Below are 23,992 nucleotides of genomic sequence, written 5' to 3' on the forward strand. Positions count from 1 at the left end.
TTTTTAATGCAATATGTAATTTTGAATAATGAACATAATATTTAAAATTTTTACTATGTACATCTTGTGATTAAGATTCTATTAATTTAAAAATAAATCAGATGGTCGTATAAAGGATGTTTTAGTAATTTGAAGTGAACTTGTAATTATAAAAAGATTATGAGTTCAAACTTTCGATATGTCTAGAGGTTGTCTGTTGCACATAATTGTCTATTGTGATTTGTTTTGCTGGTCTAATTTATAGGATATTGATTCGGCCGAAACTTACCCTAAAAAAATACATTAGATATGATCTATCTATTTTACTTATTTTCTTCTTTATATCTAGCATTAGTACTTTTTTATATTGTTGTCTTATTTTTTTTAGTTAGAACCATTAGTGAGGTTGTATCCTATCGTGAAGTGCAAAAATATCAACTAATTCATAGATAGAGATTAAAATCAAAATGTGCAATTTTTTATTTGATATTTTATTCTTATTTGAATATTCATTTACTTCTTTCTTATTGTCCTAATTGATTATTGTTATCGCCATTTAGAGTATATGTAATGAAAAATTCTTAAAATTTTTTTTGAGATAATGTGGATTCAGTGTTGACACTACAAGAAAAAATCATTTTTGTAACAAAACTTTTTTTTGTCTCTAAATCTACTTTTTCCGTTACTAATGACATTAGATACGGAATTAAGAATGAAATTACGTTAACTACGTGAACATTAGGGACGGAATTCTGTTACAAATATATTATTTTTTTGTAGTGTGAGTATATCTTCAAAGTACAAGTATTTTAGTGACTAACGACAAAGTTTTTTCCCAAACAAAAGTATGATTCAAAAGGCCTACTAGAACCACCACCCTCCCTATAATGAAATCCCTTCTACCGGGTACTATTTGATAGTGGTGCGCGTACTTGCAAGGAAATAGCAGAGAGATGAAGAAGAAAAAATTTAAATCGTACTTAAAAGATTGAGTATGAAAGATTGGCTAGAAAACTTGTCTCGCAATGACCTTCACTTCATCATACTTCTTCCACGCTTTCTTGTAACAAGGGCCTCAATAGATAATCTATATTATATATCAATTTTTCAATGTATGAATGATACTGCCTCTAAGGTAAGGGAGAAGCCATCTAAAATTAAACGATTTTTATGATCTTAGTTGCATGATTTCTTAAACATTTTTCCATTGTATCATTGTTTATTACTATTTTTTTTTTTTTTTTTTTCATTTCAATTGATCATATTAGCACTTTTTATTTATTTATTTATTTAAATTGGAATGTCTAGTGATATGTGCTATATATGATAATATTTTGTTATATTTTGAGCAACTTTTTGATGCGAAATTTTGCAAATACACTATAAAGATTATGTGGGAATTTAAATGTAAAGGATTAAAGGGGACCATGGGATGGAGAATTAAGAGACAAGATTTGGTATTAAAAAGGAGAAGAGAAGGGGACTACCACGTTCTACCACGATACCATATTTCTTGAAAGGAGAGAAGGAAGAACACAGCAGAGGGCAGAGAACTTGGAGAAGAATTGCAGACGACTTTTCGGGGCGTTATTCTATTCTTATATTGTTCTTTCTTATCTATTTCTAAAGAATTGAAGGCATGATGAACTTTTTCAATTGTTTTGTGTTTTCAATTTCTATGAATTCAGTAAATTCATTTCTAGCGTAGGTGTGAATTGATGTTTGAGATTGAATTTGTGAGACTTGGTTTTGTTTAATTTGGTGTTCATCGATATTGGGTATTTCTAATTCTTCTAATTCATAAGTTTAGAAATCTTAAATTGATTATTGCGCACGTATTGATTTGAGATTTCGTAGCTAAATTGGAGATTGACACCCGTAATTGTGTAATTTTCCAATTTGTGTAGCAACTTAGAGGAATACTCTAGGGAAGAATTATAATCAATTTTGAACAAATCCGCGTAGGAATTTTGTTAAATTGAATTGAGTCTTTCTACTACTTAAAGCTGTCGAGTCAATAAAACTATGGCCGTACTTAGGATTCTCACTCGATTAGAAAAATAGCTAACGGTCGTACCTTAACTATCGACAAAGTTATGAAAGGTTGGTTGTGAATGCGTATAGATCAAGTATAACCAATTTATCAAACTAATCAATGAACTTGATTTTTAGTAGATGAACAAAATTTATATCTCGAACAAAAAATTCATATCTATGCTATAGTTTAATCATCTTTGGTAATCCGCCTTACATTTTATTTTATTTTATTTAGTTGAGCAAATTTATTTTCTCCTTTTAGTTAGTGTGATAATCAAAGAATGTCTAGGTATTCGGGCTATGAAAACTTAAATTTGGCTTGTTAACCTATATATAATGCTAATTACTTCATATAAAAGTCAATTCTTGAAGTATGCTCTTCATTAGTAGATTCACGGGGATTTGGCTAAAATTATGGAACCATCATATAATTTTTAATTAATATAATTATTACTTATTTGCAGTTTAAGCGCGTGAAGGTGGAATATGCTTAAAGAAGATCAGACATAGAGTTTATGAAACCAAAAAATTTGACGCAATTTTATGAAATCGAAATACCTTAAAATTTGACAAGAGTTTATTGTCAAATTATTGAAACTCAACAGGTACACATCTATTTGTTTTTATTCTTCACTTGACTAAGCAATTATTAAGACGGTACCGAATGTTTTGGCTTCGCCATATCCGCCGGAAATGGAACCAAATAGATGTTATGCAGGCTTGCTTAGGTTTAATTGCAGCAGCACCCTCTAGCAATGTGGTTCATTTTTCTTTTCTTTGTTTTCTCCCCCCTCCCCAAAATAGCAAAAAATCCTCATGTGGTTTTTTTAATTCACTAAAAACCGCATCTGATTTTAAAATTGCATAAAACTTACTCGTGTTTCCAAAATATTGCACATTCGCCCCTTCCTTCAAAATTGGACTAAATAGTGTTAACTTTTTACTTTTTTGGACCGTTATACTTCTATATTATTACTTTTGACCACTTATTCTATCTTTAACCATTATTTTTCTCGCTATACATATATAGATACACACATACATGCATACGTCACTCCCACCTGCTTCTTCCTCTTTCTTCTTCTTTTTTTTTTTTTCTCCATTTTTTTTCTATTGCTTCTTCCTCTTTCTTCTTCTTTCTTTTTTATTTCTCCATTTTTTTTCTATTTATGTTTCTTCCCATTTTCACACATAAATATACACACATACATACATATTCTTCTCCCTTCTCCTTATTTCTTCTTCCCTGCCCGCCTAGCCGTTCTTCCTTTTTTTTCTTTTTTTTTTTTCCATTTTTTTTCCAATCCTGTTTCTAGAAGATTCATTTTACTCCCTGCCCGCCTAGCCGTTCTTCCTTTTTTTTCTTTTTTTTTTTCCATTTTTTTTCCAATCCTGTTTCTAGAAGATTCATTTTACTTTAGACGATTAATGATTGATTATATTTGTTAGATTGATCGATTAAAACCTTTGCCAATTTAAATTTGAGAATTTTAAAGTGTTAATCCAAGTTTTAAAAAAAATGCCTAATTTAGCGATCTTGAAAAAAATATATTTGATTCATACATAAATAAGTGACTCTACACACAAAAAAATATATTTATTGTACAAGGAAAAAAAAGAAAAAAAATTCATATATGCTCCACCGTTCTTATCCATCAGCCGTTATCAATACTACATTTCTTAATATTTCAGACATTTTCCTTTCCTTTCGTTACTTTTCTCAAATGAAAATTTCAATTTGAGGCTTACATTTTAGATTGATTTTCTTACTATTTTTCCCCGTTCGAGCTCACCCCAATCCATTTAGGAATTGTCGACTCCCATTATTGCACAGGTGCGCCTCACTCCGAAGAAAAAGAAGCGATTGAGAGCAGGAAAAAAACAACCATGACAGCAACGTTGGGGAAGATGAAGGAGATAATGGAGGGTAATTTTGTAATTTTCTTTCTTATATTAAGTGAATTTTAAGAATACACGCATTAATGGCATGTGCAGTACAATTGCCGTTAAATATTAACGGTGGGGGTATTTTTTGCAACATTTCACAAGTAGATAATATGAAATTTTAAAACTAGAAGTGAATTTTTAAAGAATTCGGAAAACTACGAAGGGATTTCAGAGAATTCGAAAAACCACAGGGGTTATCATAATATTTTTTTATTAATTTTTTATTTATCATAATTTTATATTAAAATATAAGTAAAATCGCATCATTAGTCTCGATGGAAAGAGTATATATTATTAATTAATATTTTTCTCGTCTCAATTCAAAATATCATTTTTACTATTTTCGTTTGTCTCATTTCAAAGTATTATTTTTCTATTTTTCAAAATACCCTTTTAAGTTTATTAAAATTATCATCATAGAGTAATAAAAGTTTTACTTTTACATATTTATTTATTTATTTGAATTTTAAATATTATTTTAAAATGTTTTTATTGTTATTATTATTATTATTGTATTTAAAAGATGGATAAAAATTAGTCCCTCCTTAAAAATAGATATCAAACAGTACCTTCAGCCTCCAATGTGATAACGGTGAATGATGTCTTAACGCAGAGCTCGGTTGGTCATCGGAATGCTCTCGCAGGGGCCATATATGGCGTCGCCCTCGCCCTTTCAACTCCACTTCTCCTCATCGTCTCACTGTAAATGCCCTTCTCCTCTCGAAACCTTCCACTTCCGCTCTTCAATTCCTTCTCTGTGTCTCTCAAGAACCGACTTCCGTACTGTTCCCAATGCCAATTTTCTTTCACGGTGTCCTTTTTTCTTTCATCTAAGCAGAGGGGATGTCACAAGAGCCCCCGAAAGAAATCGCGCCGGTGCCGGGGAAGCTATTGAGAGAAGGGATGCACGGAAGTATATAAATGAGAAGATGGGACATAATTCTAGAAGAAGAAATGCGGTGGGTTCAGTAGATTCTTCTTCGAGGCTCAAAGGTGAAAATTTAGTAGAAAGTGTCGATGAGAATAAGATAAGGATTGAAGGTGAAACCAATGGGGTAAATGTGGTGGTGAGGGAGAAAAAGACCAAGAAACCTAAAATTGATCCTCCTGAAACTATTCTGAGGATTGGGTTGGATTCGTGCTCAAAAAGGGGCGATGTGGTGGGTGCACTTAAGCTCTATGCTTTGGCAAAAATGGAAGGCGTCCAGTTGGGGCAGTATCACTATGCTGTTCTTTTATATCTATGTTCATCTGCAGCTACTGGTATGGTTCAGCCAGCAAAAAGTGGGAGTGGCAGCCGGAGCTTGAGCTCAGGTGATCCTGTCGACGGGGATTCGTCTGTTGGAACTGAATCAATGGAGAGATTTGGTGAAATGGCAAAATTGTTTTGTGGTGGAAGTCAAAATTCGGAAGAGGCTCCGGCAATTGAACACCTGAAGAGGGCTGAGTTCGATGTGGTTGGGAATGGTTTAAGTTGTAGACAAGAGGGATTGAGAAAGTTCTTCGATGTTTCGATGGGAAGTGGCTCTCAAACTTTGGAAGGTTTGGTTCGGGAAATGAAGGATGCCGATTTTTCAGGTAGTAAGCATGATGGGATTCAAATTAGTAATGATGTAAAGAGGTTTGCGCTTCAGAGTGGATTTGAAATGTACAATGAGATGTGTAGAGAAAAAGTTCCGGTAAATGAAGCAATATTGACATCTGTTGCCAGAATGGCTATGGCTTTCAGCAATGGTGAGATGGCATTTGATGCCGTGAAGAAAATGAAAGAATACGGCATAAATCCTAGGTTGAGATCCTATGGTCCTGCTCTTGCAATTTTCTGCAACAATGGCGATGTTGATAATGCGTTTATGGTTGAAAAGCACATGTTGGAGAATGGTGTCGATCCAGAGGAGCCTGAGCTGGAGGCCCTTTTGAGAGTAAGCATAGAAGTCGGGAAGAGTGACAAGGTCTATTACATATTGCACAAACTTAGGACGAATGTGAGACAGGTCTCAGAGCAAACAGCAGATTTGATCGAGAGATGGTTTAAGAGCAAAATTGCTTCAAGAGTGGGTAAAAGAAGATGGAATAAGCAGGTGATAATGCAAGCAATGGAAAATGGGGGAGGTGGTTGGCATGGAAAGGGTTGGTTGGGCCAAGGAAAATGGACTGTCTGCCGTTCACCTGTTGGATCTGATGGTTCTTGCAAAAGTTGTGGAGAAAGATTGGCTACGATTGACCTTGATCCAGTGGAAACAGAAAACTTTGCTGAATCAGTGGCAGCTTTAGCTTCAAGGAGGGAGAAAAATTCGAACTTTCAAAAATTCCAAGTATGGAACATTTTAGTCTTGTCTGGTTAGAGTCGTATGCAAGTATAATGATATGGAATAGCTTGTTTTTTATTGCAGAAGTGGCTCGATTATTATGGACCGTTTGAAGCAGTAGTGGATGCAGCAAATATTGGCCTTTATAGCCAAAGAAAATTTAAACCATCTAAGGCAAGTATTTTTATTTAATACATCTATGGATTGCTCAACCAGTCGATAATGATTTACAAGTTGCAAGACAGGGTAGATTTTACAAGCAAGAGCTTAGCTTTATGTACTTCGAATATAATTCTAGATTTAGTGATATTACTAAGTGGTTTTTTAAGAGCCCTTCCCTCTTTAAATAATTGATTGTAAGTGTGTAAATAGACACAATTTTCAGCTAAATAAAATCAAACAGCACGAGTACTAAACTATTTTGGTTGCTTTTTTTGTGGGCTTCTTTGTTAGAACTGAAATTTCCCAACAAGTGTTGTGTAGCTCGGAACTTTCTGATTTCTAATAAATCCTTATAGTTGGTTATGCCATTGCCAGGTTAATGCCGTTGTGAATGGAATTCGCCAAATGCTTCCATCAAGAAAATGGCCGCTTGTTGTTTTACATAACCGGCGCATTACTGGAGAGAAAATGGACGAGCCTTTCAATAGGTCTTTGATTGAAAAGTGGAGAAATGCTGATGCTCTCTATGCAACACCTACTGGATCAAACGATGATTGGTGAGGCTATTGCTGTAACTTAGCATTTATTTGGATTTCCCGGCTAAGTTGATCTTGAATTTCCACAGGAAATAATAATATATCTTTCAGGTATTGGTTATATGCAGCTATAAAGTTTAGATGCTTAATTGTAACCAACGACGAAATGAGGGATCATCTATTTCAACTCTTGGGCAATGATTTTTTCCCCAAGTGGAAAGAAAGGCATCAGGTGAACTTCAACACATGATTGATCGAGCAATTTGTTTTCCATCATTGCTAACATTTTAGATAATTAGCGTACGAATTTGGAGGAATGAGGATGATGTGATGAATGTTTGGTAGCACACTGCATCATTCTACTTGGATGATATAACTGTACTTCAATTTAGTGTCCTCCATTTTAACGAAGATTTAAATGTGAAACTAGATTAATTAGCTTCCTTTGTGAATCTATACAATGATTCTCACAATAATTTCTTCATATCTTAATTGTTCTTTATTTTCATTGCAAGGTTCATTTTACCTTCACTGAAACTGGTCCAGTTTTCCATATGCCACCGCCATGTTCGATTGTTATACAGGTTAGTGTTCCTTAATGCTCAGCTAGCTTTAACACTGTGGCCTATGAGTTAGCAAAGTAAATCTTGCATGGAATGTGTGAAAAATAGTCGAATAAATGAACTTAGAGGTTTACTTGAAAAAGTGATTGAGAGATAACTAGGGATGGGGATATCTTTTACCTTGGTTAAGAAATATTTGAATAAATTGGGTTTGTGTATCTTTCTTCACGCAGCTTAATCTAACATCTTCCCCCCAAAAGCATCATAGCCAATACTCATTTTCCGTTCAAAAAGCATTATATCCAACTAACTATTTTTACTTCAAAAGTATAGAAAACAAAATTACTAAATATTTGCATCATATATGCCTTTGCTCGGGATCTGGCCCTTTTTTAAATTCAAATCACTCATAATTTCTGTTAACTATAGCCTTCGAAAATGTGATATTTTCCCTAAACACTTGCTATTTTGTAGGAATCGGAGAAAGGCCACTGGCATATCCCCATAATGTCCGATCTTGAAACTGAGCATGATAGAATGTGGTTATGCTGTACTCGAGAAAATTCGGGCTTACAAGGGGAAGATTCTTCAGATGCACAAAGAGGTGATTTTCACAGTACAGCAAAATAAGTCACTATCATTTTTAAGATGCATTTAGGAACATTCTTGTCTTCATTATACTCCCTCCTTCACAAAAAATGTGCTCAAATTTTTTAACACGAGTCTTAATATGGTGTGTACTTTTTACCTTTTCTAGTACAAAAAAGTAATATAACTTTGACTAAATAAAGAAATGGAAACATTTTTAGGTGACCGGCAAAAAAGCAAAGTTAGCACAAACTTAGGTGACAAAGGGAGTATAATTTATTTAAGCAAATTGAAACCCAAACAACCTTTGAACTTAGTCTCCTTATATCCATCTGCAAATAGCAAATAGGTCGGATACACAACTGGAATACACTTCAGAAATGGTTCAAAATGTGTAGAGATAGAACTTATCATGTTCGGTATTTCATACTGCTATTCATCTTTAATTGGTAGGTCTCATTTTCCAGATATATTTATACAAGTACACGAACATTACTCCATGCTAAACTATAGAAAACTTTCGAGAATATGTGAGCCGTATTTGCACTTTTTTCACTGCTCTAATAGACCAAAGTGAATTTAATATGACTATCTCCACAGAATTGCACCTTCCTCCCCAGAAGAGCGAAAGTCTGACCCAATCTCGGGGCGAACCTAAAGTTACTAGACAGCACAAACAGGTTCCCGGTGAACGTGAAATCAAAGGATTAAGATTAAATTCAAACTCTGTTTCAATCATCCAAGAACTGGAATCTGCAGAGGCACTTGGAGGATGTGTGATTGATTTCCAGATTTGACAATGGGATGAGTTTTTGCGGTTCAGACAGATTCGCAGTTTAGCAGGCCATTTGACAGCACGTGATACAGTAATGACATCTAGATAGAGCTTCGACAATCCCAGTTTTTAGCTAGCTTTTTCTTTGAGGTTTTGTATCACCTCCCTTAGGAAGAGTTGGCAACGGCCAAGGTTTTTTCTTGGACTGTCAGCCAATTAAGCGGCAGTATCTCCCGAACATTTTTGTGTAGCTTCATTTTGTTAAGCTACCACTTATGAGAAGAGGATAAGTGTATTGTAGTATTGCCAAAATTAAATATTATGAATAGGTGATTTTGGTATAGATGTGCTGTAAAACAGAGGCCATTTCAGTAGATATCAGCAGTTTTGTCGACGAATAGGCAATGAGAGAAAACTGAATAGATTAGATGTAATAGCTCCAGTAAAGAGTAGTGCATTACCAAATGTGAGGTTCTAGGGACACCATGGTTAGGGAAACATAGTACATGGTATTCTTACAGTTAGAAGTTATATGTGAATAAATGATGTGAGAAAAAATATTTAAGGAATGATCTCAGAAAAATGAATACTATCTCTTTGTCAATCCTTGCCACGGCGATGGACTGTCTCTATTAGAGCTTCAATCTCTTCCTTAGCCCTCTCGAAAACACTGGGGCCTTTGATTTCACCGATTGGCGTATTCTCATCAATGTCTTCTCTCCTTCCATGAGTTTCTTTGTGATGATGAAGGTGATGATCGTCATGTGGCTTTTGTTTGACTGATTTTATCTCATTGTTATTCACCGAACTCTTCCCTAACAATGTCGAGCGAGCAAAGTTCAACGAAATAATTCATTCAAGCATGGATAGATTAAGTGATTGACATTCATATAAAAAATGTAAACACAGTGAACAATACATAATAGATGCTTGGTGGCTACTGAACATAATTTTACACAGCATTGCCAGTTTAACAGAGCCTAAGCAACAGATATCTTACCCAAACATTGTCATTTCTGCGTGTCTGGGATGGGTCTGGGTTATGCCATCTATCCACTATTTTGATACCTCATCGATTTTTTATGTTCTTACATCAATCCGCAGTGGATCAGGTTGGGATTGTCCTACCCATCCCATGGCATCTCTCACTATGGCTGTAGTTCATAAGGCAACTCTTCATAACATTTTATTCCCCAGATTTAAGTCTCTGCTCTCTAAGACTGATAAACCCCACAGAAATAGCATGGAATGCTCGAGTGCATAAACTATTCATTCTAATTTCGCCACCATTTTAGTTAGCATTCATATTCTGCTCAGTCCCTTTAACTATCCGGCCATATAAACTGATCCCAAAACTTGCCTACATACATTAGTGTTTGCCATTCAATTACATGTATAAATGCTATCTGCAGAAGTCTAACGGTCTGCAGCTACATGAATGATATTATAACATGTCCATTTTCATGCCTAAAATATGATCACTAAACTAGACACTTATTTTGAAACTCAGTTCAAACTCTTCCCTACCTTTTCATGTGCGATGGGGTATTATTAGCTTTCTCACTGGGACAAAGGTATTTTGTAATCCGTTGCAGAGGATAAGACATGGGACAAGTTTTACATGTTTTATAGTAACTTTTAAAACCAAATGTATATGGATCAGACCCAGCAAATCTAAAATACACAAGATACAAATCCAAACATAAACTCTCATCTTTTGTTGGGATGTTGGGACACAGGACAACCTGACACTTTAAGATTGAGCTTAGCTATTGAATTTACACAAGAAAGGTTTATCAATATTTGGTAAATTGAGAAAGAACACAGAAATATGCTCGGTATCCTCTTCATTTAATCACAATAAAATTTACAAGAAGACATAGTTGTTAATTGTTACATTTTGGAGAAAATTTTGAGTTATTCATCACTAATAAAATTATGGAATAACAAAAAGAATAAATTCAAATAATAACCACCTAATATAGCAGATATTCACGATAGGATGTCGTTAGCACAGTGCTAACAGCACAAATAATACATACTGCTAACATATTATGTATAAATCAACAGAACAAGTTACATATTTATATAATACAAATACAATACATGACAATAGTCCATATAATACATTATAATTGATCTCAGCACACAAAGTCTACAACATGGCATATGCTAACACTCTATACAATATGCATTGTTTGTTCATTTTCATATGTTGTTTATTATATTTTCGCATGCTGATTAGAACCAATCAGCAACCTAACAGAAATGATAGCCAATAATTCTAAACAATATTAACCAAAACATCTATCTAAATATATCACAACATTAATCATATGTTACAATGATATAAACCATATATGCAAACTAAAAAAACTTGGAAATAATAACTTCTAGCTTCACAAACATTAACATAGCTTTAAAGTATGGCTACAATTGAAAAGAAATTAGAACTACAATGCTAAGGAAATAAATATCTGCATTAAATCAGAACATGCAGAAATTGGAAAGTAAAAGGGAAATGGTAAATTACATATATAAGTACAAGAATTTTACACAAACATATAAAATAACCTGTGTAAATTTCATTACATAGCTCACCTTCGTGATATCAAATGCAAAATATATATATTTATTTAGGATTTTGTGCGCAAATATAGATATTTCATGCAAAATTTTGACTAATATAAAGATGAATTTGGAACAAAATTTACACAAAATATATTCATTTAAATTATACTCCATTTGTTCCCAATCTTTTACTATTATTTCTAATTTGGGATGTTTTTTGCAATTTTTCTTTATTTACACATGGTCTTACCTCTTTTATCCTTCTAAAAATGATTTATAAAAATATACCCAAACATAGGGCAAAAATGTTAAAAAACTAAAACCATACCAATAATTTTATTTTTTATTTTTAAAATAACATGCCAAAAGCAAAACAAGCAAATGGAAGGAGACGGAGATAGTACTATATATGATGCATATGTTACTTATCCTCTAGAGAAAATTTCCAAGCATTATTTTTCTTGCTATTTCAAGTTTTTTACCAGCGCCACACTTCCCTTGATCTTCTTTCTGCCCACAATAAATCCCATGATACGGTTTCTTCGGTGGAATAACGTTTGATGTGTGGACAACTAGGAAACCCCACAAATTCCCAGTGTCTCACCTGTTGCTAGGATTAAACAATAGCAACTGAATTATTGAGATAAAAAATTCCAGATTATCTTTGTGGATTGACAAATGAGGATTTGGCTACAAATTACTTTAGTGGACTGGAGTACAATTATTGTGGAAAAGTAGTCTTGAAACCAAGCAACACAACCACTCGGCTAAAATTGTAGAGAGAGGACTTTTAAGAGGAGTTGTATTCTTTTATGTTCTCTCATGGAGTCACCTTGCTAAGTTTCTGAAGAGTTCATAAAACTCATACCAAAATGGAGAAGGATTTCCAACTGTTGCTATGCATTGACAAGTAAGACCGCTTACTCTTAATTCGATGGTGTGTCTTGTTGGCGTTATTACTGAAATAGAACAATCAATTACCTTGAACATTAATTTTGCAAGGATTGTTAGGCATGTAAGGTAATGCTTATTTTTTTATGTTGTTCAGCTCATAAATGACCTATTTTATGCTTCATTAGTTGATAGTCTTGAAATGGAATCCCCCAGATATAGGTTTTACAATCAAACTGGGTAAAAAATTTTGTTGTTTACTCTATTTTACACTTAAATACACATGGTAGTTGCAACCATAAAACAACCATGCATATATCTTGTTTGTTTTAGCCCTTTGCTGGTTTCCTATTCCTGCATGCATACAAGATCAACTTGTATGAAACAAATTCTAAGAAAGGGTGAAGAGTAAGCTTCCTTGTTTAGGTGTTTGGTTGACTGAATTGGTAAATCACGAGGATTGTACCAAGTTCACATTGCTTAAGCGGTAACACGGTTATTTCAACTCCCAAGATGTAGTAGGCAGGTGTGCTAAAATAGCCTACCAACTATTAGTATTCACCTTGTGAGTGTTCGTCTCTTTTATTTCTCTGCTAACACACTCCTCCATTCAGATTACCACTCTCATGCAGCTTAAGCTTTGCATTATGTTTGAACTCAAGCATCAAGTAGTCACACTTATAAAACCAATGCTACTCCACATCATACATTTCAAGTTGATATTAAAAGTTTATTGGCTGATATAGGACAAAGCACCCCTCTGCTCTAACTAATTCAGTATGAAACTTAAAAGTGAAGGTTTATCATTATGATTTACTTATATAGAAATCTTTTCTCACATTTTCTACTTATAGTCTAACCATCTCAGAAGCTATAATATCATCTATTCCCTTCCGAGGAGCATGTGTCATAGATGAAACAGAAAATGTAAATAAAGGGTACTAAAAAATAATAGATTGTTGGTTATCCGATGTAACCAAACTAAACTTAGGCATAACATCAGCATCTAGAACATTATAAACAGTCTCCAATTTAAAATGTACCACAAAGAAATTCAAACCTGAATGCCCCTCGGACTTCTCAGACTTTGAACAATCCTTAGTGGCACCATTCCTGCATATAATCTGGTTTGTTAACAGATAACATACTTAATATTCCCAGTATCTCTGTTAGAGCACTGTATTTTCCATTGAAACTGATAAAAGGACCCTATTAGAATCATGTACTAAATTTATCATAACTTGTACATAAACTGTAGAGAAAAGGACTAATAATGCACAATATCATATAACAAAAATATCTCCTCAGCAGTTTCACATAGAATACTTGAATTTAAGAATTTGGATACCTTGTTTCACCATCTGACGATGAATTAGAAGATTTGGATTCCTTCCTGGGATGATGAATTGCCTCCATAATGGCTTCCATTTCCTCCTTGGCCCTCTGAACTACATTTGGAGCCTTCACATCACTCATTGGAGTGTTGTTATCTAAATCATCACGCAATCCATGTGTCTCCTTGTGATGATGGTGCTTGTTTTTCTCGTGATGAAAAATTGCCTCAATCTCCTCCTTTGCTCTCTCGAAAACATTGGGGGCCTTCACATCATCGACTCCTGCCCAACATTTTAAAAATCGAAATAACACCAACCCAACAGATAGTAAAAAATCCAGAGGGGCTAAAACAAATAAATTGTTGGAGTGACGTTCTTTAATTTCTTCGGAAAATGTATGATTTGCAATCAAATGGAAAGAAATGGAGAATCGTATCATACCTGACAATGACCTTGACGAAGGGTCCGGTTTCTCAGCCATCAAAGGTTTTTGATAATCTACGATCTCAAATTGTTGAGGATCGCTGTATGGAGTTGAAATTCTCTTGCAAAATCTGCGCGGCGTCAAGTCGGAAAAGGCAAAATTAAGAATGATTCGTTTTGAACCAACAAGCGTCGCCTCAACAGCCGCCTCGGCTGATTTGTAAAGTCGTATGTTAATTTTAGCAAAAAATCATTTCTAGTTCCATTACCCAATTTTTTTATTTTTAGTCCTACTAAAAGATATTTATCAGAACTAATTTCATACCAAACAAAATTTATTCTTCTATTCAAATTTTAACGAATTATGATAACATAGTTGATTTGATAGTTGAGTCGGATCGAATATCATTGTATCACACGTCAAGTACGGTCTTGTTCGAACACACAGATAATACAACCACTGCCGTCTTAACTGATATAAACACGGTCATATTCAATTTAAACACACCTGTTTCAATGGACATAACACCTGTTTCAATTGGCATAATTAAACACGGCCGTGTTTATACAAATACACCCATGTTAGAAAGCCGGGGACAAAGCTTCACACGTTGGGCACTGTCGATGGCCGGAGGAGAGACAAAATTGCATGGGATGAACTTGGGGTGGAAGGGAACCGGAAAAGCCCAGAAGTTGGCAAGAAGTTGGTCGGAGAAGGAACGAGGTAGCCTACGAACTTAAGCCCTAACTTTCTGCAGACAACAGGCCACAGCGCATCGAAACAAAGGAAAAAGCCATTAATCTACCAAGAAAATTGACTTAGAGCTCTTTCTTTTTTTACTAAACACGTCCATTTAGACATATTAGAGGGTGTGTTTTGAGAATAAATACGAGCATAGTTAGTTACAACACGACCGTGTTTAAATTAGTTAAGACGGTGGCTGAGCTGTATGTTCGAACAAGACCGTGTTCTACGCAATACGGCCGTATTCAACTCGACTCAACTGCCAAATTAATTCGTAACTGTCACGTCAACAAAGTTGAAAAATCAAACTATATGAAATGTGCAAATTAGGTCATATCTACCCCAAATCGAATTATAAAAATAAATAAATGAATATATTTAAATATTTTTTAAATATATAATAAAATTTAAAATTAATTATAAATTTAATATTTGTATTCTTAATTATGAATAAAAATATTTGTTTATCGTAATTGAATTATTCAGATTAATAACCTTTATGTCCCATTCCAAATAGATTAAGAAATACCCCTCCGTCCCAAAAGAGTTGCCTTGTTTTTCAATTTCCATTTGTCCCAAAACAATTGTCATGTTTCCTTATTTAGTAATCGTGGTCCCACTTTATAACACAATTATTCATACTTTGTCAACTCCCAACAAGACGCTTCGTTTGGGACGGAGGGAGTATTTCATATGAGAAAATTAGTCCATTTGGGTCTGCTAGGATGACCGTCTTACGGTCAATCTAATAAATTCACCTATTTTGTTATCATAAATTAATGTAATACAGGAAGAGATAGTCTCCACAGGTGTGATTCACTCTTTTATATTATAATATAATAAATTAAAAGAGATTTTTTTTATTATTATCTAATGAAGATAAAATAACAAAACAATTTGACAGAGGATTGTCAAGCAATGGAAGTGTCTGGCTCAATCGAAGAACAAGCTCTAACAATCAGTTTTTTTTTTTTTACCCCTAATTAAATTGATAAACTTAGGTACGCTTGTAGAAAATATTGTATGATGGTATTCTAATTTAGAAAAACTCAATTCAAAACAATCATGCATAAAAAGAGTAATTGGATTTGATTTTCTAATCCTAAAAATGAACTATTCAACCTGGTTGTCAACTATTCAAATGCAAATACAATTACGGATATTGTATTTGACTTAATTTATGTTCGTTAATTAGGATATTTGATGACTTAATTTATGCGAAACTTCACCTCGATGGATCTGCCGATAACATCGATAATATGTCTACCCAAAAAAACTAAGCGAACACACCTCACACTCCAAATATTATATTTTGCTTTAACTTTTTCTTTTTAATTTATTTATTTTTACAAATTTCTTCTGTCTATATAAATACTTTTGAACATTAGTTGAAGTTTTCTTTTTAAAAAAAATATCACACTAAATACTTATATATATATAATATCACATTAAATATTTAATTTTATCTTAAAAAAGTTAAAATTTCAAACCTCTTTTTGTAAACTTCTTTGAAATTCGTTGTACTTTGAAAAATAAATTCTAGTCAATGTTCAAACCCGATATACATTGTAAGAGATGATAATATTTTGAAAAAATTGTGTTCATGCAAATCTCAAATGTCCTTTCAATGTGTTTTCATAGTTTGGAGACGATCAACTTCTAGCGGTATCAAGAATTATCAAAGTACAGATAGCGGCGGCGGTGACGCTCTGGTTTGAGCTGATCGGGGTGTTACAGATGGTATCAGAGCCAAGTTAAAGGCTCATGATTCTTGGTTAATAAAACTTGAAGATTTCAAAATTTCTAAAAGCAATTAGATCATGGGCTTAGTCGGGTTTGGGTGCATTCATGGCATGCATTGCATTTTATGTTCATTCGATGTGTTTATGTGCATTGGTTATGCTATTTGATTAAGGTTCGTTCCATGTGTTTATGTGTATTGGTTATGCTATTTGATTAGTGAGAGCTTATTAGGCCTTGCGGATTTTCACGTTATTCAAAAAAAAGAGAATTATCAAAGCACATGTCTCGTAAGGGATACTCTCATAGTGTAGGGATTGAACTTATGATCGTGAGATCATTGGGTTCAAACCCCGACGAATAGGGACTACGGATTTCCACGTAAAATATATATATATATATCATCAAAGCACATTAATAATAATAATAATAATAAAAGTGCAGTATATAATTATTAAAAAGAATAGTATATACAAGTGGAGGATGAATAATGATGGTATTTGGAGTAAGAACGAGCCAATATACATGATATATATATAAAATCATTGAGCTAGCTGTCCCAATGGAACATACATAATCAATCACCCATTACATTTCAAAACATTACATATCATCTTCTGATCCAACAACATCAGATTTTCATATATCTTGTGTCGGAATTGCATGCAATGATCAGTACAACAAAACATTCACAATTAATAGACCCACAACCACAGTGTGTATATATATATATATATATATTATGTATTCTACCTACCTACCTACGTATTTATTTATACATTGAACATGTTTCTTTTTCGTATGTATTACAAGGGTTTATACATAGAATCATCTGTATCTGTTGAGAACCAGCAAAGCAAAACATTCATAAGTTCAATGGTAATTAATTAATGGATTATAATATAATAATATAATGCCATCGAAACATGTTTCTTTGGATTGGTTTGGTTTCAGGTGTTGCAAATCTAAAATATAATTCAACAGATTTTTTTTTTTTTTTTTTTTTTTTTTACAATTACATGTAGATTGGATTTAACGATCCCATAGTTATCTCTTTCCACAGTTCAAAATCCAATTCCGAATGGTAATAATATGTATAACCGAATAAAATGCAAACTATTACTCCCTCCGTCTCATAACAAAGTACCTATTTTCCCATTTTAGTCCGTCTCATAACAAAGTATCCATTTTATTTTTTTTAGTAATTGTACTATCTACCTAACCTTACAAATACCCTTACAACTTACAATATATTACACAAATATCATTACATTTATATCACACATACTAATAAGGTTATTTTAGTCATTTCTACTTAATTCCTACTACATCTCAATATAATACTAATATTTCTAAAACTACGTGCAAAAAGCAAATGGATATCTAATTATCGGACGGAGGGAGTATAAGTTTCTTGTGCTCAAATAGCGTAGTCTATTTGTTATTTGAGGGAAAAAAAAAAAAGAGCAAATAACAAACTAGTAATGGGTTTCAACAGGCCTACGTCTCGGGTATCAACATATTCCACTGTGTATTTGGCAGGAGCATGGTACGATAAATCTTAACACAAACTTAATTGCATTAATTTTTCTACCACATGCATATGCATATGCACCTCATCTGTAAAGGAAACATGCAAGACATTGGCCTTTAGTGGTTGTGCTCTGAATAGGGATATTATTGCAGGCGATCCGCCGTCACACTGGCATTCGATGCCACAATAGATGTTGGAAACCTCTTCAAGATATCGTCTTTGGCCCTGTGAATCTAGCAGCTTCGAGCAAATTTTCTACCCAAGAATGTACACGAAATCTAATAAAATTTTCGTCTATCAATATATGAGCAAATCTCTCTACAAATCCCTTAAAGTAAATGAATAGGCTCTCTCTTTCAATAAGAAAGTAACATTCAAACTATTATACTATAAGATTTTTGAATTTTCTATTCGGGATGAAGGTGAGAAGAACTCTCCAAACACTCAACTCACTTACTGCACTTGCACATGAATAGTCGTGTATCTATATCCACAAAAATTTACTTCCTCCAATAAAAAAATTAATTACACATAGTTCTATACAGTCAATCAAATTTAAACATAATATATTTTATTCTTTTGAAAACATATAATTCTATACAGTCAATCAGATTTAAACGTACCTCATAATATATTTCATTCTTTTAAAAACATATTTAGAGATTGAACCTCCAAACAATTATTGAAAACTTATTAATTAGGACCAAAAAAAGAAATTACAAATAAAAATATAAAGAGAACACAACATTCACACATATATATACATACCTGAGACAAATTTCAAATTACAATAAAGATAAGAAAAAAAAAGGTTGAAAAAAAATTATCTTCTTTATACTTATGTTATGAATTCTTTTTAATTTATTTTAATTTTAATTTAATATTAATTGATATACTTATTCTTAATAAGTGTCATTTTGTTTGCACAAGCAACTATACCCAATTTCTTATGAAACACTTTAGAATTCGCAATTTACTGTTGTATATAGAATTTCTATTCAATTCGAAAAGTAACTAATAGTCATATATATATTTATTAATTATAAACAATTTATTCATTAAGTCAAATCAATTAAAATTAGATTGTTTATGATAAAATAAAAAAATTATATTCCAATTGATAATTCATTTCAAAACTAGCCTCTCTCATTCTTGAAGTTTAATTAACATTTTTTTTTTTATTATTATATAGTCAAAACCCTTATTTCTTTCACGGTCCACTTCCACACCACCCCATCATCCTTTACGTAACTCCATTTTCTATTAGACATTTATAGGCTGGTCATTTTATATTTTTGGATGAATGTAAGTGACGAGTCGTGTCGATAATATTAAAATTAATATTTTGTATTAAATTGTTGATCTTTTGTAGATCAATAGAATATTATCTCTATTATATAAATTGTGTTAATATATATAGTATTTTTTTATAAAATTTATGAAAAATTATGACACCGTTCAAACCCTACTATTCTTTGTAAAGATATAAAATTTTCTTGAAAAAAATACTACACTATTCAAAATCAAACTTGAAAAAGAATGCACTCATATTCATTTCATAATCAAGCAAGAACATATCAGTATGCTTGTCTATATTTTCCAATGATATTTATATTTTATAATTTAGAATTAAATATTTTAATCTACAAAAATCAAATAAAAAGAATACAGCTACAAACACACCATTTACATATATATTCTTGTCTTTTTCTAACAAATGTTACGGTATTTTTGTTCGAAGAATTTGCAAAGATTTACACTATTTGTACAATTTTTTTTTTCTAAAAATATTAAATTAAATACTTTTTTTTTATTTCTTAAATTATACATTTAAAACATCACATAAATATTTATTTATATCACATCATATTATTATTTTAATTCAAATTTTTTATTATTTAAATCTCAACGGAAGTCCATAGAGTACTCCAAAACAAACACAGCCTTAGTGTACTCAATAGGAAATCATTCAATCGGTCCTAACAGACAGACACAGCTCATACAATCAAACCTCTATACATATATTCCATCCTTACAGTCACTCTCACTCATCAAACCCTGCTTTCCCTCTCTCTCTAGCCATGGATCCTTGCCCTTTTGTCCGGCTGACCGTAGAATCCATGGCCATTCAACTGCCGGCCTCCCGAACCAGACCGGCCGGTTCAGGAGTCCACCCTTCAACCACTCCATGCTACGCTAATCTCAACCTTCAAAACTTCCCTCCACAAACTGCCCTCCTTCCCGTCTCCACCGCCACCGCGCCGGAATCCTCCACCTCCGCCGCCGCAACCTTCCACCTCCGCCCCGACGCCCTCCGGGGACTCTCGCGGCTCAATCTCAAAATCTCAGTCTTCTCTGGCCGTATGGGAGGCCACACGTGCGGGATCAAGGGTCGGAGGCTGCTGGGCTTTGTACACGTGTGCATCGATCTCGGCGATGCTCAGACCAAAGCCTGCTTGCATCAGACCGGCTGGACAAAGCTCGGTCGAACCGGAGGGAACGCAGCGGCTAGCTTGCATTTGACGGTCCGGTCTGAACCGGATCCGAGATTCGTCTTCCAGTTCGGCGGCGAACCGGAGTGTAGCCCGGTGGTGTTTCAGATCCAGGGGAATCTCCGGCAGCCGGTTTTCAGCTGCAAGTTCAGCGCCGATCGGAATAATCGATCACGGTAAGTCCTCGTCTTCATCATTCATATATATATATATACTATATGTTAAATTGTACAAAATTTACATGTAATTTTACAAAATTGGATCAAATTTTTAGACTTCTAAGACTGAGTCAAATGTCAAATATCAAATATCCTAAAAATATATCTATTTTTTTAAAACTGCGTACTAATTTAACGGTATTTGACGTAAATGCGCCTAAATTTCAAATCAATTTTAGAATCACAATTTTTAAACAGTTAATATTACAAATATATTTATTTTTCTTGTATTTAACTTAAAAAAACAGTAAGAATAAATTTTTAAAACCTAAAAAAAAATAAATATATTTGTAATTTTAAAGATTTAGAAATTAAGATTTTAAAATTTATTCACAATTTGTCCACATTTATGTCAAGTACCATTAAATAAGAATTATCGAAAAAGTTAAAATAAAATTTAAAAAATCACAAAAAAATTTGATGCATTTTTAAAAATATACAAAATTTGACGCAATGTTTAAAAAACTACAAAATAAATTGATGCATTTTTTAAAATATATAAAATTTGACTCAATTTCATAAAAATAAGATGATGTCCAATTTAGCAAATAATATATATTAACATAATAATACTCACGCACCCGACCTACGTAGTTTAGCGAACCGTTTTATTGTTCGCTATCGTACGCCGTTATGGTGAGGGTGGATTTCTTGGAGTTTTTCTTGTACAGTTGGACTTTGGGACCCACCATTCTTTACTTGTCTGAATATCAATATTTCTATATTATTATTATTATTATTATTGTTATTATTATTACCAAAAAAAAAATGGCAATATTTAATCCAATTAATTAATGATTTTTAAGTATGCTTTTATCGATAATGACGTTTGACTTCTTTGTTTCCATATTGCTGATGCTGATGCATTAATAGAAATGAAATACAGTCATCTAGTTGTGAAATAAATAATAAAATAATACAATGAGCCACTGACTGTATATATATATATATATATATTTATATTTAGAAATGATAATTTAGTTCATTAAATTAAGGCAATTAATGGCTGTCGAATTAGAGGTTCATTTATTTATTTTGTTGTAGATTCTTTCATTTTCTTTAGTACATCCAATGGATGTGCTCTTGATGTGCATACTATTTTGTCGTTATTACAGTACCCACACTAAATTATTTAGTAAAGTTGTATATAGAAACAACAAAAATACTTATTTTATTAGTTAATCCTTCATTTTTTAAATAGTATTTTATTTTTATTTTTATTTTATTTTATTTTTTGATGCCATGGAACCGCTGCCATCACGAATGTTGTCAGGTGAAGTGAGTGACCATACATTATATTATTAAAAGATTATGAAATTTTGCGGATTTCCACGGTATAAAAAAAACAAAAAATCAGAAATTTGCATTAATTAGGTGACTTTTCTAATAAAATGTCAAAAGAATCCGATGCTCCGGTCAAAAAATAAAATAAGTGTGTTTGGAGGTTTGGATTTTGAATTGGGATTTAGAATAATAAAAATTTTAAATTATAATAGTTACATCATGTGATATAAATAAGTGTTGAAGTGATGTTTTAAATGTAAAATTGATTTTTAGAATAATATAAAAGAATAAAAAATAAATATTTAATTTGATATTTTTGAAGGAAAATTTTTGTATGAACAGTGGATTTTTATCATGATCCCTCAAACTACCGCATCTTAAAAAAATAAAAAGAATATGCCTACCTCTTAATCAAGAAATTAATTAATTCAAAAAAAAAAAAAAAAAAACTATCTGATTCCCTTTCCATGTGGGAAAGAAGATTTGGTGGTTAAAACTTAATCTTCATGTCTATGTCACGACAAATAATGTTCCTCATTGATTTCCATATGTCTTGTCTTATTATTCCCAAATAAATGATCAGATCACTCCCATGTGACTTCAACAACAAAGGCGGCGGCGGCCGCCGATGGCTGAGGACATTTTCCGGCGACAAAGACCGCATCGGGAGGGAGCGAAAAGGGTGGATGGTAGTAGTCTATGACTTATCGGGCTCGGCCGTGGCGGCAGCCTCAATGACGACACCTTTCGTGCCGTCATCCCCGGGCTCTGACCGCGTGTCACGGTCAAACCCCGGGGCGTGGCTCATCCTTCGCCCGAGCGGGCCCGCGCCCGCCGCCAGCTGGAAGCCGTGGGGCCGGCTCGAGGCGTGGAGGGAGAGGGGCCCGCTCGACGGGCTCGGGTACAAATTCGAGCTCGTGATGGGGGACGGAATAAATCGTGGGATTCCAATTGCGGAAGGGAATTTGAGTGTGAGTAAGGGCGGAAAGTTCCGGATTTCTGGGTCGAACCTGCATGGATTTGTGATGGAGTCGAGCGTTGAAGGAGAAGGGAGGGCGAGCAAGCCGAGTGTGGAGGTGGGTGTGCAGCACGTGACTTGCATGGGCGACGCGGCGCTGTTCGTCGCGGTGGCGGCCGCGGTGGACCTGAGTATGGACGCGTGCCGGCTGTTTTCGCAGCGGCTGAGGAAGGAGCTGGTGATGGGTGAGGGGAGTGAGTTGATGTTTGTTTAGGAACTTATGATGATTTCTTTTTTTTTTGTTTTTTTTTTTTTTTTTTGAAGTTGGTAATTGAAATTTTTTTGAGTTAGATGAAAATTGTTTCGACGTGGATTTGAAAATTGGGAGTATTCTTTATTCTTTTTTGGTGGGGTTGGACATTTCGGAATTATATGATTCTTTGATTATGTATTGTTTTGATATGTTTATTGAATTTAATACAATTTTCATTTCTTGAAATGACTTGTACTAATACTACTACTATTATTATTATTATTATTATTATTATTATGCTTCCGACCGAACCTAATATCTTGTAAATTAGATTCGACAGGTAAATTACACTAGGCAATCATGTGTGGCAGGTGACCTGAAGCGTCAGGGGGCTTGAACCTGTCTAACTCCCATACCACCAGGCCATACTACTACTATTTTTTATTTTTTTTATGACGTGGGAACCCGCCGCCGCTATTATTATTATTATTAGTAGTAATAGTAGTAGGCAAAGTTGTATATAATTCATTCAATGGTTTACGAAATCGACATTATATTTTTCATGACTTATTACATGATTACGAGTTCGAACAATATTGGTATTTTATTATTATTTTTTTAATAACAAATAGTGAATTTTTTTTTTTTTATCT

At 33.4% G+C, this 23,992-nt stretch overlaps 3 protein-coding genes across 3 annotated transcripts; 2 read left to right on the forward strand and 1 right to left on the reverse strand.

Moving 5' to 3' along the window:
• The first annotated feature begins 4,528 nt into the window (after positions 1 to 4,528).
• Positions 4,529 to 9,239, forward strand: LOC127264871 (proteinaceous RNase P 1, chloroplastic/mitochondrial-like). Its single transcript, XM_051294431.1, has 7 exons — positions 4,529 to 6,278; positions 6,357 to 6,446; positions 6,810 to 6,991; positions 7,082 to 7,202; positions 7,486 to 7,554; positions 8,008 to 8,137; positions 8,722 to 9,239. Exons 1-7 carry the CDS (start codon positions 4,596 to 4,598, stop codon positions 8,916 to 8,918), a joined length of 2,472 nt encoding a protein of 823 aa, XP_051150388.1. The 5' UTR covers positions 4,529 to 4,595; the 3' UTR covers positions 8,919 to 9,239.
• A 62-nt stretch (positions 9,240 to 9,301) lies between these two features.
• LOC127264872 (uncharacterized) lies at positions 9,302 to 14,348 on the reverse strand. Its single transcript, XM_051294433.1, has 4 exons — positions 14,134 to 14,348; positions 13,707 to 13,974; positions 13,419 to 13,471; positions 9,302 to 9,711 (listed from the first exon to the last, which is right to left on the reverse strand). The coding sequence occupies exons 1-4, from the start codon at positions 14,171 to 14,173 to the stop codon at positions 9,497 to 9,499; spliced, it is 576 nt and encodes a 191-aa protein (XP_051150390.1). The 5' UTR covers positions 14,174 to 14,348; the 3' UTR covers positions 9,302 to 9,496.
• Positions 14,349 to 20,087: 5,739 nt separating this feature from the next.
• Positions 20,088 to 23,496, forward strand: LOC127264925 (uncharacterized). Its single transcript, XM_051294523.1, has 2 exons — positions 20,088 to 20,802; positions 22,712 to 23,496. Exons 1-2 carry the CDS (start codon positions 20,216 to 20,218, stop codon positions 23,358 to 23,360), a joined length of 1,236 nt encoding a protein of 411 aa, XP_051150480.1. The 5' UTR covers positions 20,088 to 20,215; the 3' UTR covers positions 23,361 to 23,496.
• The last annotated feature ends 496 nt before the right edge of the window (positions 23,497 to 23,992 follow it).

The sequence above is a fragment of the Andrographis paniculata genome, unplaced genomic scaffold (genome assembly GCF_009805555.1).
Source record: "Andrographis paniculata isolate CXL003 unplaced genomic scaffold, ASM980555v1 Contig71END, whole genome shotgun sequence".
Lineage (NCBI taxonomy): Eukaryota > Viridiplantae > Streptophyta > Magnoliopsida > Lamiales > Acanthaceae > Andrographis > Andrographis paniculata.